The sequence below is a fragment of the Medicago sativa genome, chromosome 7, assembly GCF_051527215.1.
Source record: "Medicago sativa cultivar Bolivia chromosome 7, Bolivia_mono, whole genome shotgun sequence".
Taxonomy (NCBI): Eukaryota; Viridiplantae; Streptophyta; class Magnoliopsida; order Fabales; family Fabaceae; genus Medicago; species Medicago sativa.
In genome coordinates, this window is record NC_140755.1 from 16,713,756 (window position 1) to 16,729,498 (window position 15,743).

At 33.2% G+C, this 15,743-nt stretch overlaps 1 protein-coding gene and 1 pseudogene across 1 annotated transcript; both read right to left on the reverse strand.

The window, feature by feature from the left end:
* Positions 1–4,344: 4,344 nt before the first annotated feature.
* On the reverse strand, positions 4,345–5,753 carry LOC146904655 (aspartic proteinase CDR1 pseudogene; annotated as a pseudogene).
* Positions 5,754–8,728: 2,975 nt separating this feature from the next.
* LOC146904656 (agamous-like MADS-box protein AGL62) lies at positions 8,729–10,613 on the reverse strand. Its single transcript, XM_085726713.1, has 2 exons — positions 10,095–10,613; positions 8,729–8,824 (listed from the first exon to the last, which is right to left on the reverse strand). The coding sequence occupies exons 1-2, from the start codon at positions 10,611–10,613 to the stop codon at positions 8,729–8,731; spliced, it is 615 nt and encodes a 204-aa protein (XP_085582839.1).
* Between the last annotated feature and the right edge of the window lie 5,130 nt (positions 10,614–15,743).

The following is a 15,743-nucleotide window of genomic DNA, read 5'->3' on the forward strand; positions in this document are numbered from 1 at the left end:
TTTTTAACCTATAAGAGCTATTTAAGGTTGATTTATATATAGCGCTTTTCATAAAAAGTGCCATATACGATTAATCATGTTTTTTATTTAAATAACTATTATTTTTATTTAACCTATACTGACGCTTTCAATACAAAGCGCTATATATACTTAAAATGATAGATAGCGCTTTTTCAAAAAAGCGCTAGCTAAGACCTCCGTGTTTTAATTTATAGCGCTTTAGTGTTAAAAGCGCTATTTATGAGGCGCTATATTTTCCCAATTTTGTAGTAGTGATCATACAAACATGGGCATCCAACTCCCAAACTAGGCATTTCATTTAGTTCATCAAACAAAGAAAACTAATAATAATGAAAAATCATAATTATGATTTCAAGTAAACAAAAACAAAAATAGATCCATACAAGAGAAAATAAGTTGTTTTGTTCACCTAACGTTCTATGAAAATATTGGATGCCATTGCCAAATTGATTCACAATGATTAAACTAATTATTAATCTATTAACTATGATATAAGAGTTTTGTTAATTAATCTATTAACCAACAAAAAGTATCATTGAATAGTTGCTTTCATGGTTGTGATTAATTAGAAGGCTTAATAGCAGTTTTAGCCCCCTAAGTTTCAAGAAGTTGCGATTTTGGCCCCTTAAGAAAAATAACTACAGTTTGAAGGACTCGCAGGAGTAAGGACTAGTTGACTTTCGTACAAGGATTTTAAGCTGAAAATGTAATATTTACTGTTTAGTGGACAATTTTGTAACATTCCACCTAATTCGTGTAACATTCCACTTTCTCTCACGTGTCACTCCCCCACTCTATCATTCTTCATTCATCAAAAAACTTGCCTAATTTAACATACAAATTTCCCATCATGATCTTTGGAACCCCTCTTTGGTATAAATACTAGCTTAATTTCATTCCCCCACTCTTTCTCATGGCCGAATCCCCTTTCTCATCACTCTAACCCCAACTTTCTTCCAAAATCATCAATTTCAGCTTTCATGCTAGAAAAAACTATCTTCCTATGATGTTACTTTCGAATTTTTCGTGCGTTGTTTATTTCTTATAGGTATATCAGAGAAAATTGCATACATGTCCAATATGTTCAATTTTGATTAAACTATTTTTTGTTGTTGTTTTTAGATGCTTTAGTATTCTGAGTTTTGTGAGTTGACATTGAACAAACAAACTACTTCTTTGGTTATGGTTGATGATTGTGGCAACAAATGGGATTGCATTCTAATTTTTGGATCCCTTTCATATGAGCACTTCAAAATTGAATGACAGTGGAAGCGCATGATTGATGCGCGTAGAATTGACGAGGAAGCAAAAGTCATGGTTGGTGCTCTAATGACAGGATGAATGAATTTTGTATTTTAGTGTCAAACATGCTTAGGTTATATTTTAGGTTACGATTTTGTTCGTTGTTCTGATTTATCAGTTTTTCTTTACGTTAAGAGTTATGTCAGATTTTGGCAATGTATAATTTGAATAATTTTACTGTATTATCGCATTTTGTTTATAAAATAATGGACAACATTTTCCAATATAATAGACTGCATTTGGTTGATTGTTTTCATTCTTTATTTGTTATGATTTTGCAATAAAAAATTTGAAGTTTATTGTTGGACCAAATTTCTTAAATCGATATAGGTATATCCAACTTTTTTACAAAATATTTAAAGAAAAAAAATGTTAGATGTTTTCCATCGAATGGTATGTATATTTGTGGTAAAGAAAAAAAAATGGCGCATTATAATGTAATGTGAAATTCGGTGACTTTGATTCTGACCTTGAATTTAGAAATGGTTACAAAAAATGCTGTGGTTGAAGAATTTAATGACTATTAGGTTATACTAACATTTGTTCTTGGTTACTAGCGTAGAGACGGACATTCATGTACATGTCTTTTCGCTCTTTGTAAAACGTTAATGAGTGTAAATTATCAACAATATTTTATAAAAATTTACGTGTAAATTACAAACGATAGTGTGTGTTGAAATTTGTTCTCAAATTATTTGATGACTTCATAGAAGTTTTATATATTCAATCGTGTTTTACTCACCAAATATTCAACATAATGAATTAATAATATTATATAACGAAAAATATGATGTTTTATACTCACCAAACATATTTCAAACGTTTTGAAATATGTTTACCTGCATGTATTGTGCGGAAGCCAACAATTCAATAACATCCTACTAGACTTTCGTATAATGTGTCAAACCATGTCCATAGCTTTACCTCAAAACAAAAGTCAAAACACTAGCACCTTTATAGTACAAAACACTCTAGGACTAGAGCTACATACATAAAATTAAGATTAAAGATTCAATTTTTTCCTCTTTTTTGACTCAAATCCTAGTTTTTCTAATAGATGGATAGGAAATGAATACTTGTAAAATAATGTATATATGTATATAATTACATTACATGATTAGGATATGGTGCTATTTTTGTTTGAATTGAAAAGGTTCCTGTATTATGAAAGATATTTTCAGCACATAAATCTGTATGTTTCATTCATAATGTTGCATTTGGTTTACACTAGCAAATACCATTTTTGCAATATCCGAAACCGATTATGTTTCCTTTGTATGCTATGATTCTAATTCTCTATACATATAGAGTTTGTAGATGCATCTTCTTCACACTGTCAATTACTTCAAAATCTCTCAAGCTTCTTTGTATTTGATTGCATTAGGCACCTCTCAAACATGGCTACATCCTAACCTTATGAATGAAGGCAGGTGCTTGTTGACCCTTCTTCAATTTCATCAAAGTTTTCTTCTCATTTGGTGACAAAGTAGTCTCACATTGAAGTTGGATATATAGCTTTTCTTTAAAACCTCCCAAGTATCTTGAAAAATCAAGTCATTGCTAGCCATCTCTCTAGAACTCAAGCTCTGATGTCATAATTTACAAGTGGTAGAGGAAAAATATGTAGGAAATAAGATTTCTATTTTTTTTTCCACACACGATACATCAGTATGGTAGATCCTCTTTTTGCACTATAGTTAGAGTGTCTCTTTGCCTATTACTTACTCATAATTTCTCTACTCCATGTTTATGGCAATTTACACATGATAAATAATCATCAATTTACAAGATTAATAGGCAATTTATGTTGGGATAAGTTGCTTAATTTTGTGGAAATTTTATTCAACTGATGAGTGATACACCTGATACATTTTCTCAATGCAATACATCACTTATATACACAAATCAAAACTTCTAACTAACTATGGTTACTTGACCTACCAAGTAAACCATATGGCTGAGTTAATCTTAAGTAACTAACTCATCCTTATCCAACTAACTTCTAGCTAGTAACAAACTAATAAGGAGCTTGTGTTAATCTAAAGTATATGTATATGCATCATTACAACTATCCACTAGATTATTGCCTTCTCTTGATGATCCTCTATAGTATATACATCAAGTATAACTTCTGTGATGATCCTCTATACCTTTGGATCCTCTGCACCTCTGGATCCTCTGTACCTCTAGAATGAATTACATCAAGTCCAAACACTTCTCCTAATTCATATTAGTGAGCCTCTTCATCTCCATAAGCTTTTTCAATTCATCAAACCTTGCCTTCTTCAATGGTTTGGTGAAAATGTTTGCATGTTGCATCTCAGTATTGCAATACTCCAGTTCATCAAATCATTTTTTTACTATTTGAAGTCACTATGAAATCAAGGATAATTTTGTAAACTTTGATTAAAGTGGGTGTAAATCAGTAAGGTGGGTGTAAATTAAGGTGGATATTTATAATAGTATGAATGTTTTTGTGAATTCAGTCCCTGTTAAAACTCAATGTCAATGACATGACTGCTTGATGTACTTGATTTCACTTACTAAATATATTTATAGTTCATTGACCCTAAAATTGGTCATACTTATAATAGAACTAAACAAGTTATGCTTGATGTGCTTTGTTTCATGCATCGAATTGATAAATAATGGAATTATAAGTATGACCAATTTTAGGTTTTTAAAACATTTCATGATGAGTGATATCTTCTACTAATATATTGTGTTCTGTTAGAAGATGGAGTGTCTAGTCTAACATAAGGATCAAATTTCTCATATGTTATCACATGTTTGAACCTTGAACATTTGACATATATTTTTGAGCAAAACGGTTCTCATGGTATAAGAAAAACGAAGACTGTGATATTGTTTATACAAGTAAATTAGAGGCAGAATGTTGTTATATAACATCTAAATCGTGATTGATTTTTTTTTTGTCACTTTCTTTTTTGTGGTATGAGTAGTAGTGATTAATAAAGTTTTGCTTGTTAAGAAAAGTTAAAGTAAAATGGAAAACTAAGATGTAAAAATAAGCAATTATTATTATTATTATTATTATTATTATTGTGATGTGATATAACCAAATAATTTGGGTAAAGAATGTTTACACTCAATCAATACTTGGTGCAATCAGTAGGCTTGAAAGAGATAATTTCTTTTTCTAGGTCATAGCCAATTAACAAGTTATTTTGAGCTATGTTCCCAAATATTTCAATGCCGTTAGATGATATGAAACCAAAGCACATAATCCCCTCTTCAAATGGAAAAAATGTTCCATTAGAATTTAGCTTAACATCTGCACCATTAAAGTGTGCAGTAATGTCAGGAACATTTAGTTGTTTCCCGGTGGTATTATAGCAGAGGCTTAAACGATGATCAGGAGGTTCGATACGTGGTAGTTTAATCTCTTGTGCCACATATGATACCAACTTAGACAAAAAAAGATTTGGCAACATAGTAAGCGGTGTGCCTGAGTCAATTAGGATGTTCCGAGTAGAAGCATTTTCTCTTTCTCCATGTTCTATTCTATTGTTTCCTACACTAAATGCTTCTAATGTTAGAAAATAATGGTGTTCTTGACCATTGACTTTGACCATAGGAGTTGAAACAACCATTTCACCCGAAACAACAACATCTTCTCCAAAACTAAGTTTGCTAGAGGAGTTAGACTCACTATTAAAAGGAATCAAACAGTAAGAGAATTTGTTGCTACCAACTGACAAGCCTACTTGTTTTACAAGCGACATTGGTCCACTTCCCATTCCAACTACACCCGAGCTTTTACTGTCATCTTGCAGCACATTGTTGTGTCCACATCCTATCACAATGTTAGGAAATAAGACACTAGATCCGGAGGTGGAATCTAATGTTAAAGTATCATTACTAAGATCCCCTTGTGACTTTGCATCACCACCATATGTAATAGAATATTCACAAACATCTCCGCCATGGGAACAGGAGATATGTGTCTCATTTGTATCTTTACATGTACTAGAAGAGCAGGGAATATTTTTGTAACTTGAAGATTTTGAAGGATTAAATATAGGAGAGGTTTGATTGAAACATGTATGACAAGGCTGACATTGAAGCCAAACTATGTTACTACCTGTATCCATAAAACCATAAACTTTAAAGGGTGGGGTGCCAACTGAGTAACTAATGAGATACTCACCTAATTCTGGGGTTAAAGTTGATACAGGTTGATTGGTATTGAGAGAGAATTGTTTGGTGAAGTAATTGACACGATTGATCGAACGATGCACAATATTATAAGCTCTTTGAAATTTAGTTACTGTGGGATGGTATAGGGGTGATTTTGAGGAGTCACGGTGAATCATTTCAACACTGAAACCTTTGTTCGAAGCATGAGAAAGATAAATGAAACAAGAAAGATAAAAGAAAATAAGCGTCAAAACTGAAAAACGAGACATTATTGCTAGAGGTTTGAAAGTATGCTGACACAAGTTGTGTATTTATTTGAATTTCCTTCAACAACAATCAAAAATGCGTTTAAGACTTTGACCAATATCTTTAATACTTTGAATTTGACTTTAATACTATGCCATTATCTTTGACCAATATCTTCAAGAAAAAAAACTTTGACTGAAAATCTTTGACCAATATCTTCAAGCAAATAAATTGTTATTTTTGATTAAATTTTTGTGTTTTTTCTAAAACACCCTTAACCATTTATTATTGTATTCTATTATTTCTCTCTTTACAAATACATAGGTAAGGGTATTATTGACAAACCAATAATTAATGTTGCATTGAAAATTGAAAGTGAAACATAATTATTCTCTAAAAGAGACATGTATTGTGAAACGGAGGGAGTATACTATAAGAAAATTTTCAAAAAATAAATAAATTTGGTCATATGTATAAGAAAATGTTGGAACATTGGTGTGAAGTTGGAAAGAAATTGGAAGGTTGGAAGATTAAACACTAAGTAATTAATTAAACTTTGATCTAGTGTTGAATTGAAAAAATAGAGTGTGGGGGTCCCACATAAAATAGAACACACACATTAGTAGTGTTTAAATAGTGGTATTTAATTTTAAATACCTGATAATGATGAAAATAATAATTATTATTATGAAAATAATAATAACTATTATTCTTTATTCATGGATATCACTTCCCATAATTTTAGGTTATGTTTGTTGTGATAAGATTGAGAATCCAACTGAATTTCCTATCTTTCCTTCGTTAGTGGATTTGTTTCTTTTTGAACTAGTCCGATTAGTTTGTTATTTGAGCTAATCTGTGGTTGCTTAATTTTTAAGTTTACTTAGTTCTTAAGTTTCTCCAAATTAATTACAAACTCTCCCTATAAAAGGAGAGCTAACCTAGTCCAAAAATCACACCAAAGAGTTTCTTTGAGTTGTCGGGAACTCTTTCTCTCTTCTCTCTTTCTTGACTTGTGTTGACGAGTCTTTCTTCTCTTCATCTCCTTTTTTCTGTCCCTTCGGAATTAAGAGTGTTCTTAAGACCATAGTCTCTTTTCGGTTTAATGTCCCTTCGGAATTAAGAATGGTCTTAAGTTCATAGTCCCTTCGATATTTTTATGTCCTTCGGAATAAATAATAATTTAAGATCATAGTCCCTTTTCCGGCCGATATATTGTCCCTTCAAAATTATGAACGATCTTAAATATATTCTTCTTCGGTTCTTGAAGAAGTTAGACGTTAGAATGGTGTAAAACCATATATGAGTGATCATAGTATCATATGGAGAAGTTAATAATTGGAATGGTGGTAACACTATATTTGAGTGGTCTCAGCACCATAATAGAGTGGTAACAGTACCATATTAAAGTGGTTTCAGTATTAAAGATTGGTCTTAGTACCGTATTTGAGGGTGTAATTCTCGAACGGTTTTCTGCAGTGCAGTAGTTAACCGCACAGTTGTAGCTGGGCTTGTTTTATCCTGGAGGCGGCGTGGTTGATAGTCTGTCTTGCATAATTTTGGGCAGTGCCACAAAACGTCTTAAAGAGAGCGACCTGGTCGTGACTCAACCTAGTAACAACTTCGGTAGATAATAGAATTTGGAAATCCAAATACAACAGTTTGGAAATCCAAAAAACAACAGAAAATGTCACTTTTTTTTTTGAACAAGCTAAAATGATATATATATATATATTTAACCGAGGATCATCCCGCACAAGCTGTGCAAAGGATGAAACAAGCATAAGTATTTACAAAATCATAGTGCCACATTTAAAGAGAGCACTATCAAAACAATATAAACTAATGGATACACATACACAGTAACGGATGTTTCCACCAGTCATGATAACTATAAGAGAAACCAACCTGTTGCTTATTATAAGTTTGGCCATATGTTGCTTATTTCTTTTTTTTTCTTTCAAGAATGTTGCTTATTTCTTTTGACAAAGTGTTTTGAGTTTTCCAAAAATTTAAAACTCAATCATCTTTTAGTAAATGCCCGTTGCTATGATAATAAATTTCAAGTTTAGCACCAACTTCATATGTAAGGGCCTTATTTGGTCAGGATGAGTGTCCAAGCATACTTGTTTTTCTCTTTTGATAGGTTTTGCTGATTTTTTTTTTATTTTTTTATTTTATAAAAATTTTAGTCCATATACGCCAAATAATGTGCGACAGACAGACAACTAAGATCAATATGTATCATACCATTACTAACAAAACCTCTAACACCAAGAGGCTAACAGAAATTGTCATCATTTAATCTGAAAAACAACTATATGCTAAATTGTTATCCATCTTATATATTAGGAAATCTTTAAGAATGCTTGATATGTAAAATCATAACGTTATGAGTTGAGTTAACAAATCAAATCTGGAGCATTCGCAAAGTTAGAAATATAACATTATAGCATACTTCTTTTGGATGTGTTCTGAACCACTGAGCGCATGCTTTCTCTGTTAATAATATCAGCTTGAACATGAGCATTATTAAAACTTTATAAAAGAAGAAAAAAAATAATACTACAGACATGTGAGCAGTACATCAAATCAATGCCAGTAAATTAAAGAAAAATATTAACCATCAAGCTTCAGCTAAAACATGCAAAAAGACTGGCTGAACATCAAGCTTCCATTTTTAGAGTAGAGTTAAAACTTAAAACAACATATCTAAGAATGAAGTTCATGCATTATTAGAGATAAGGATCAGAAGCATTATCAGAGATCTCTCCTTTGTTTATCCATGAATGAAGTTAATCTTAAAAGATAAATAGACACACAAGAAATATGAATTCTATTATTATAGATCAAGTTTGCATCACCAGCAAATATGAATTCTATGTTCAATAAATATGATTACGGCATAAGGCTCTAAACAACATGATCAAACAATGTATGAGTTTCATGCCTCAAGTAATTATTAGTAGCAAGCACTTTAACGCTACAATAGGAAAGTTCAATATGCTAGTCCCCATCTGATAAGTGCAGCAGGATCAAGCATCTGCACATAGTTGGTGGCGAAAACTATCAACCTTTCCCATCCAAACGCAGACTATGAAACTCGATTACCATCTATTAACAAAAACAAAAGATTCCTGTTTAGTAGTTACCACAAGATAACAAGTTTACAATCAACATTAATGAAAAAAAAATAAAATAAGTGTTATCATAGAGGTTCTTCTATTATTCCAATCTAATTGTGAAACTGATCTAAGATATTGGGGATTATAAACGGAGTTACACTTGTAACCAAGGTTATCAAAATCGGGACTTTACTTCAAGTCGAAAGGGTGTAGCAAAATCAGGACTCGTAACATCGCAATCAAAATCGAAGGATTTTACTCAAGGACTTTTGTAGAATCGATATAGGATAGCAAGCAAAGTCGGGACTTGTAAAATCGCAATCAAAATGAGGATTCTACCAAAACAAAAATAATGCTAAATATATGTTGTAAATTGCATATTGTCATAAATGACTAAAGTTCAAAGTCCACAAAATACATATACATAAATGACTCAAAGCCTAGATGCAAATATTCTTTAGTAGTCATAATAATGCTAAACAACCTAGACAAAATACTTAAAGGCAAATCATAAATACGTGACAAAATACTTGATCACAAGTGAGTAAGGCTATTAAAAAATTTGGCTTAATAATACATATACATACTTGATCACAAGTGTGGGGGAAGTGAAAGAATGAAATTTTTTTGGCCTTTAGGGTATTTATAGAACCGGGTCATAGATTCAAATCGGGTCAATTTACGAAAGGGATTAAAAATTGACCCTTATCAAAAAATGAACAAAATCCTTCAAAATCCATCAAAATCCTGCGATTTTGAACGGATTTCACGATTTTGTGCGATTTTGATAGGATTTTGCCTGATTTTGGGACTTTGCTATCGATTTGAGTCGTTGAAGCTACGCAAAGTCGCAAAAACCAGGATTTTGGGACTTAAGTCGGGTTTTTGATAACAATGCTTGTAACAACCTCTTCTACTCCGCCAATGTGACTACAATCAAATACCAGATCACATAATTAAAAAAATGGATGAATACCACAAAACATTTAGAGACGTCAAGTAAAATCAATTTGAAACATACAAAAAACAAATAAGCACATGGTGTGAAAAAAAAAAAGATAATCCAAATTAAATTACCATAAAGCAAAATCTCGATTGCAGTATACAAAGTGCAGACTGAAAGCAAGTAAATAAAAATAAAAAGTGCAGACTGAAAAACCCTAGCCTAAAAAGAAAACGAAAATACTGAAAGAATTTTTTTATTCATGGATAGCTAATAATTCTATTCTAGGGCATGACACTTTGCTTCATGACAAGTTCATCAGCCCTTTCAACAAGCTTCCTCCTTAACTCGTAAATGGACACCATAAATTGTTCAAGCTGATCACTACTCATATCATCAATTGAATCATTCCACCAGTCACCCTTGTTGAAAATCTTAGCCATATTTTGAACATCTTCTAGTTTCTTCTTTTCCGTCTCCAACGTCTTTTGCGCCTCCTCATATTGTCTATTGTAATCTTTGCAAGTCGGAAAATTTTCAGTTGACTTTGAATCCTCAAACTCAGTGGTTCCTTTGACGTAGCTATTGAGGACAACGTTAGTGTCGGGTTGACCAAAACAGTAAAGTTTGTCACCAGGGGAAAACACAATGATGGCTGCATGAACATCACATAAGACACAAAGTTCGCTTGCTTTTCTGAATAAACCTTGTCTTCTTTTTGAGAAAGTGACAAGTTTGTTGGAATCTTTCTCAACCTTCTTGATCTCAATCTTCTGGCGCCCCATGTTCTTCTTTCTTTGGTTAACCATATCCATGGTGATGGTGAAATTGCATTCTTGTAAAACTTGATAGAGATTTATTTATAGGGAAAGAACCTGTGACATAAATTAAGATCCTACAATTTCTCCCTATCTAAGATTCTAGATCAATTTATTTTAGACTAAACAGATTCTAAACCAAAAAATTATTAACTCTTACATATTGAGAAAAAATTTATATTCCATTTTTTATCAAACTGTTTTAAGACGGTAAATAAAAGAGTTTTAAGAAGGCGGTAAATAAAAGAATTACACATTGTCAAAAACAAAAAAAAAAATTATATGAGGTCCCTTCAAAAAAAATATTTCGATGAGGTTTTGTTTGGTTAGAAATATTTTAGTTTATTCCAGTGAGCTTGGCTCAGTTGGTATCAACAATATATAATATATGCAAGGTCTGGATTCGAACCCCAGCCACCACAAAAAAAAAAAATTTAGTTTTTTTGGTAGTGCGAAATATTTTAGTTTATCAATATAAATTTTGATTGCCATTTTATCACGTAAAATTGTGTTTTTTTTTACTGGAATCCTTCCATAAAAAAGTTCCTAAAATTTCTCCCTATCTAAGATTCTAAATCAATTATGCACTAACTCTTACATGTTGCTAAAAATTTATATTCCTTTTTTATGAAAACAATTTTTTATTGCTATTTTATCTCCTAAAATTGCTTGATTCTCTAGAGCAAAAAAAAAATGCTAATTATATATGGTTCTAGTTTTGGTTTTTCTTTGTTTTGCTTGAAATAGTGAAATAGAAGAGTTTCTGTATCCCAATGCTCAAACATTTATTTTTGGAAGAAATAAACAACCAAGTCATAACATCGTTAGAGTAAAAAAAAAATCAGAAAGTTTTTACATAATCCCTTTTTTTAATTAGAAGTTTTATAATCGTTTGTCAAAAAAAAAAATGTCACATGTTGCTTCCAAGTTTATTCACAATATTTTTATTATTTTATCTATTTGTTTAAAGCTAATATTTTATCTATACTATATATAAGAAAAACAACATCTTTCACCTCTTTTGGGCTGACTTTTTCCTTTCTAAAAATGACCTCAATTTTCAATATAAATAATTACACATGTAACAAATAGATAAGAATAAATTTAAATATTTTAAAAAAATAACAAACACGATATGAATATACATATAATTTCTTCAAAAAAAGTATATATACATATATATGATTTTTTCCCTTTATCATTTAAAAAGTGTAACAAACTAGATTAATATATTTATTTACCAATCACGGGCGCAACCCAGCGAACCCGCGTACAGGCGCGAAACCAAGTTACAAAAAATGTGAAAAATGAGCATTGCGATAAGTATGACCAATTTTGGGTTTTTAATGATGAGTGATATCTCCTACTAGTTTATTGTGTTCTGTTACAAGATGGACTATTGTCTAACCTAAGGATCAAATTTCTCATATGTTATCACATGTTTGAACTTTGAACATTTGACATATATTTTTGTGCAAAACGGTTCTCATGGTATATGAAATACTAAGATTGTGATATTGTTTATCCAAGTTAATTAGATGCAGAATGTTGTTAAATAACATCTAAATCGTGATTTTTTTTTTGTCACTTTCTTTTTTTTGGTATTGTAACGCCCAAATCAAAAGTATCTAGAATTTTCAACATATGGGTTATATCTGATATTGGATACATTAATTATACAATAAGAAAATGATATAAGTCGAGAATTCGGATACAAAGCTAACTTGAGTCTTATGTTACATTATTTATACAAAAACAGTCTAATGAAACTCGTACAACAAGGTTCATTACACACAAGCTTATAATATAACATTTCATCAAGCTAAGAGACATAAGGGCTGGGTCCAAGATAGCACGATCAATCCGTAGCTTTCTCCTTACCTTTGCCACGAGAAACCTGTGAACCAGAACAAAGAAGAAAAGGGATGAGACATAATGTCTCAGTGAGTTCTACCTAACCCTAGGCTATAGTTAACCTCGGGGAAACCTACGGTCACCACGTGTCTACAATACAACCTGACGGTTGATTATACGTGTGTGGTCATGCTTACCTAGACGGTCGTGCATACTAGATCCGTCGTAGGTTCTTCTTAACTTGACATAGGTCTTGCTTCTAACTTACGTGTCATGGCGGTCAAGGGAACCTAAGACCGCGACCCCAAGATACGTTAAACGCATCAAGGCCAGAACATAACATATTCATGACACGATCCTAAACCAGACGATCGGGGAAAACCTAGATCATCATCGGCGTAACTTCATAACTTGCTCTATAAATAATACATACATGTCTAACAACATATCCTAATCATGTTCATATCGTGCCATACGTAGTCATATACATTCATTATGTTAGAAGTTAGCGTTGAACAACATTATCTAAGTTCATTTTACGGAGAGCCCCTGGTGGAGTAATCCGGAGTACAATCCCATACATGACCAATGGAAACCTATCTAAGGTACATCGGACTGCCTCAATATCGTGCGGGGCCCCCTTGCGAAGCTTATCCTGTTCCCCTGGCCGAAACCCCTTGAGATCCTAACCTAGCGTGGATCGCAAGAGACACGACACCTACGTCTTGCTTATTCATTCTTAGTGAAAAGATTAAACTAATCGCTTCACGTCTTAACATACATATAGTTCATAATTAACTTTCTAGTTCTTGATAAACTATATCGAGGCTCTAGAATTTCATTCCCTTTCTTAAAGTATTGTTCGCTACCCGATCAAGAATATATCATTTCTCTCGTATGCCATGCTTTACTAAATAAGTTAAATACTTGCTTTACTTCCAAGAAAAACATTTAAAAGATTATCCAATAGGACCTTGGTTTGAGGGGTTTACTGTCGTAAAAAGACAGCACAGAGAAAACCGACTCGAAAAATGCCAAAACTGCCTGAAACGAGCCAACAACAAGCTTTGGTGTTGTTAGCTCGCCTAGGTGAGTTGGTGGCGAGTGTGAGTCGAGTAAACCATGGTTTATGTGGTTTTAACTCGCCATGGCGAGTCCTAGCTAGCCCCGACGAGTTATGACAGCCCAGAACCTGCAAGAATGGTATTTTTAGCTCAAAAACCTCAAAACCAAGTGACCCAAGGTATCTATTTGACTCTATTGATCGTAGGATACTTGAAAAACATTCACATGATAAGTATTCACATGTTTAGCAAACATGGCATGAGAAGGGGTAACTAATCTCTATGCATAAAACCCTAAACTTTATGATTTTCTCACAAAAGTAATCACATAATCCCAAGGGTGGATTCTATCTAAGAACTCACCTTGTATATTCTGAAGTTGAGCTCAAAAACTCTAAGCCTGAACACCAAAACTCTAGTAGAACAATCTCTAAGTAAGTGAGATCAAGTTGATGAAGCTTGCTTGAAGAATTTCCTAGTTGAACCCATCAAGATCTATTCATTCCTTACATAGTTGCTTGCTTGGAAGAGAAAATATTAAGTGAAGATGAAGTTGGGAGGGAGAGAGTGGACCGATTTCTAGAGAGGGAAAAGAGCTCAAGTTTTCTCAAAACCTTAGAGAGAGAAAGCTCAAAACATAATGAAGATTTTGAGCCCAAAAGTCTTTATATACCCCCTCAATGTACAATTACAATAATACCCTTAACCTTAGTCGCGCGCATTTTGACGTTATCAGGTAAAACATCGCATTATTAATAAGCAAAATATTACATCCTACCCCCCTTCAAAAAATTTCGTCCTCGAAATTTAGAATGTACCTGAAAACAAATACGGGTACTGGTTCATCATTTCCGATTCTAGTTACCACGTAGCTTCACCATCCGGCGAACCTCTCCATACTACCTTCACTATGGGAATCTCTTTACTCCTGAGGGATTTGACATCACGGTCTATTATTCTTTCTGGTTCCGGCTGAAATGTCAAGTCCCACTTCAACTATATAGAGTCTAGTTGAATTGGCTGGAAGGGATCCGGAATATACTTCTTCAACTGAGATACATGGAATACATCGTGTAAACTTGACATGGCTGGAGGTAAGGCTAACTAATACGTCACTGGAAAATCAGTCTGTGGATGATGAGACGTGCTTAACTTCAAGCGTGTCCCTAAAACTCTCTGAAAATCCTTCCAAAAGTGTGAATTGAAAATTGGATCTCTATCCGACACTATAGTCAATGGAACACCATGTAGATTGACAATCTTCGAGATGAACAACTCTGTATATTGCAACGTTTTGTAGGTAGATTTAACCGGTAAGAAATGAGCTGACTTGGTTAATCTATCCACGATTACCCAAATCGAGGCATACCCTTTTTGCGTACAGGGTAAGCCTCCCACAAAGACCATAGATTTATGCTCCCACTTCCACTGTAGAATCTCTAACGGTTGAAGTAAACCTGCTGGTCTATGATGTTCAATCTTAACTTATTGTTAGACAATGCACCTCGCTACAAACTCTGCAATATCTGTTTTCATGCCAGGCCACCAATACTCTCTCTTTAAGTTTTGATACATCTTGGTAGCACCCGGGAGAATCGAGAAACTACTCTTGTGAGCTTCTTCTAAGATTAGTCTTCTAAGCGCTGGATCATTCGGAACACATACTCTTCCTTCGAACAAAATCGCTCCATCCGAAGCCATGGAAAATTCTGGATAACCAATTCTTTTCTGTAATTCAACATCTGCTTCCTGTGCTTGTACAATCCTTGACCGTAGATCACATGAGACTTCTATTTTGTGCAAGCAAATACCATCGTCAACCTCCGTGACTTCGAGGTTAAGGTCTCGGATTTTCTCATACAACTTACAAGCGTGCATCATAACTTCAGCTTGAGCTAAGGCCTTACGACTCAAACCATCCGCTACACCATTAGCCTTCCCTGGATGATACTTCAATTCAAAGTCAAAATGCTTTAAGTACTCCATCCAATGCCTTTGCCTCATATTCAGATCCCTCTGATCGAACAAGTATTTCAAACTCTTATTATCACTGAATAGTTCGAATTGCGCTCCATATAAGTGATGTCTCCATACTTTCGAAGCAAAAAGTATAGCTGCCAATTCTAAGTCATGAGTGGGATAGTTCTCTTCATGCGTCTTGAGCTGCCTGGATGCATAAGCTATTACACTGTCTCTTTGCATAAGTACA

Bases quoted from the DNA above. Each gene is read 5' to 3' on its own strand.
- LOC146904656 (XM_085726713.1), bottom strand. From the start codon at position 10,613: ATGGATATGGTTAACCAAAGAAAGAAGAACATGGGGCGCCAGAAGATT. The intron at 8,825-10,094 runs GTCATGCCCTAG...CGAGTTTCATAG, and splicing joins AACTTGTCATGAAGCAAAGT to TCTGCGTTTGGATGGGAAAG.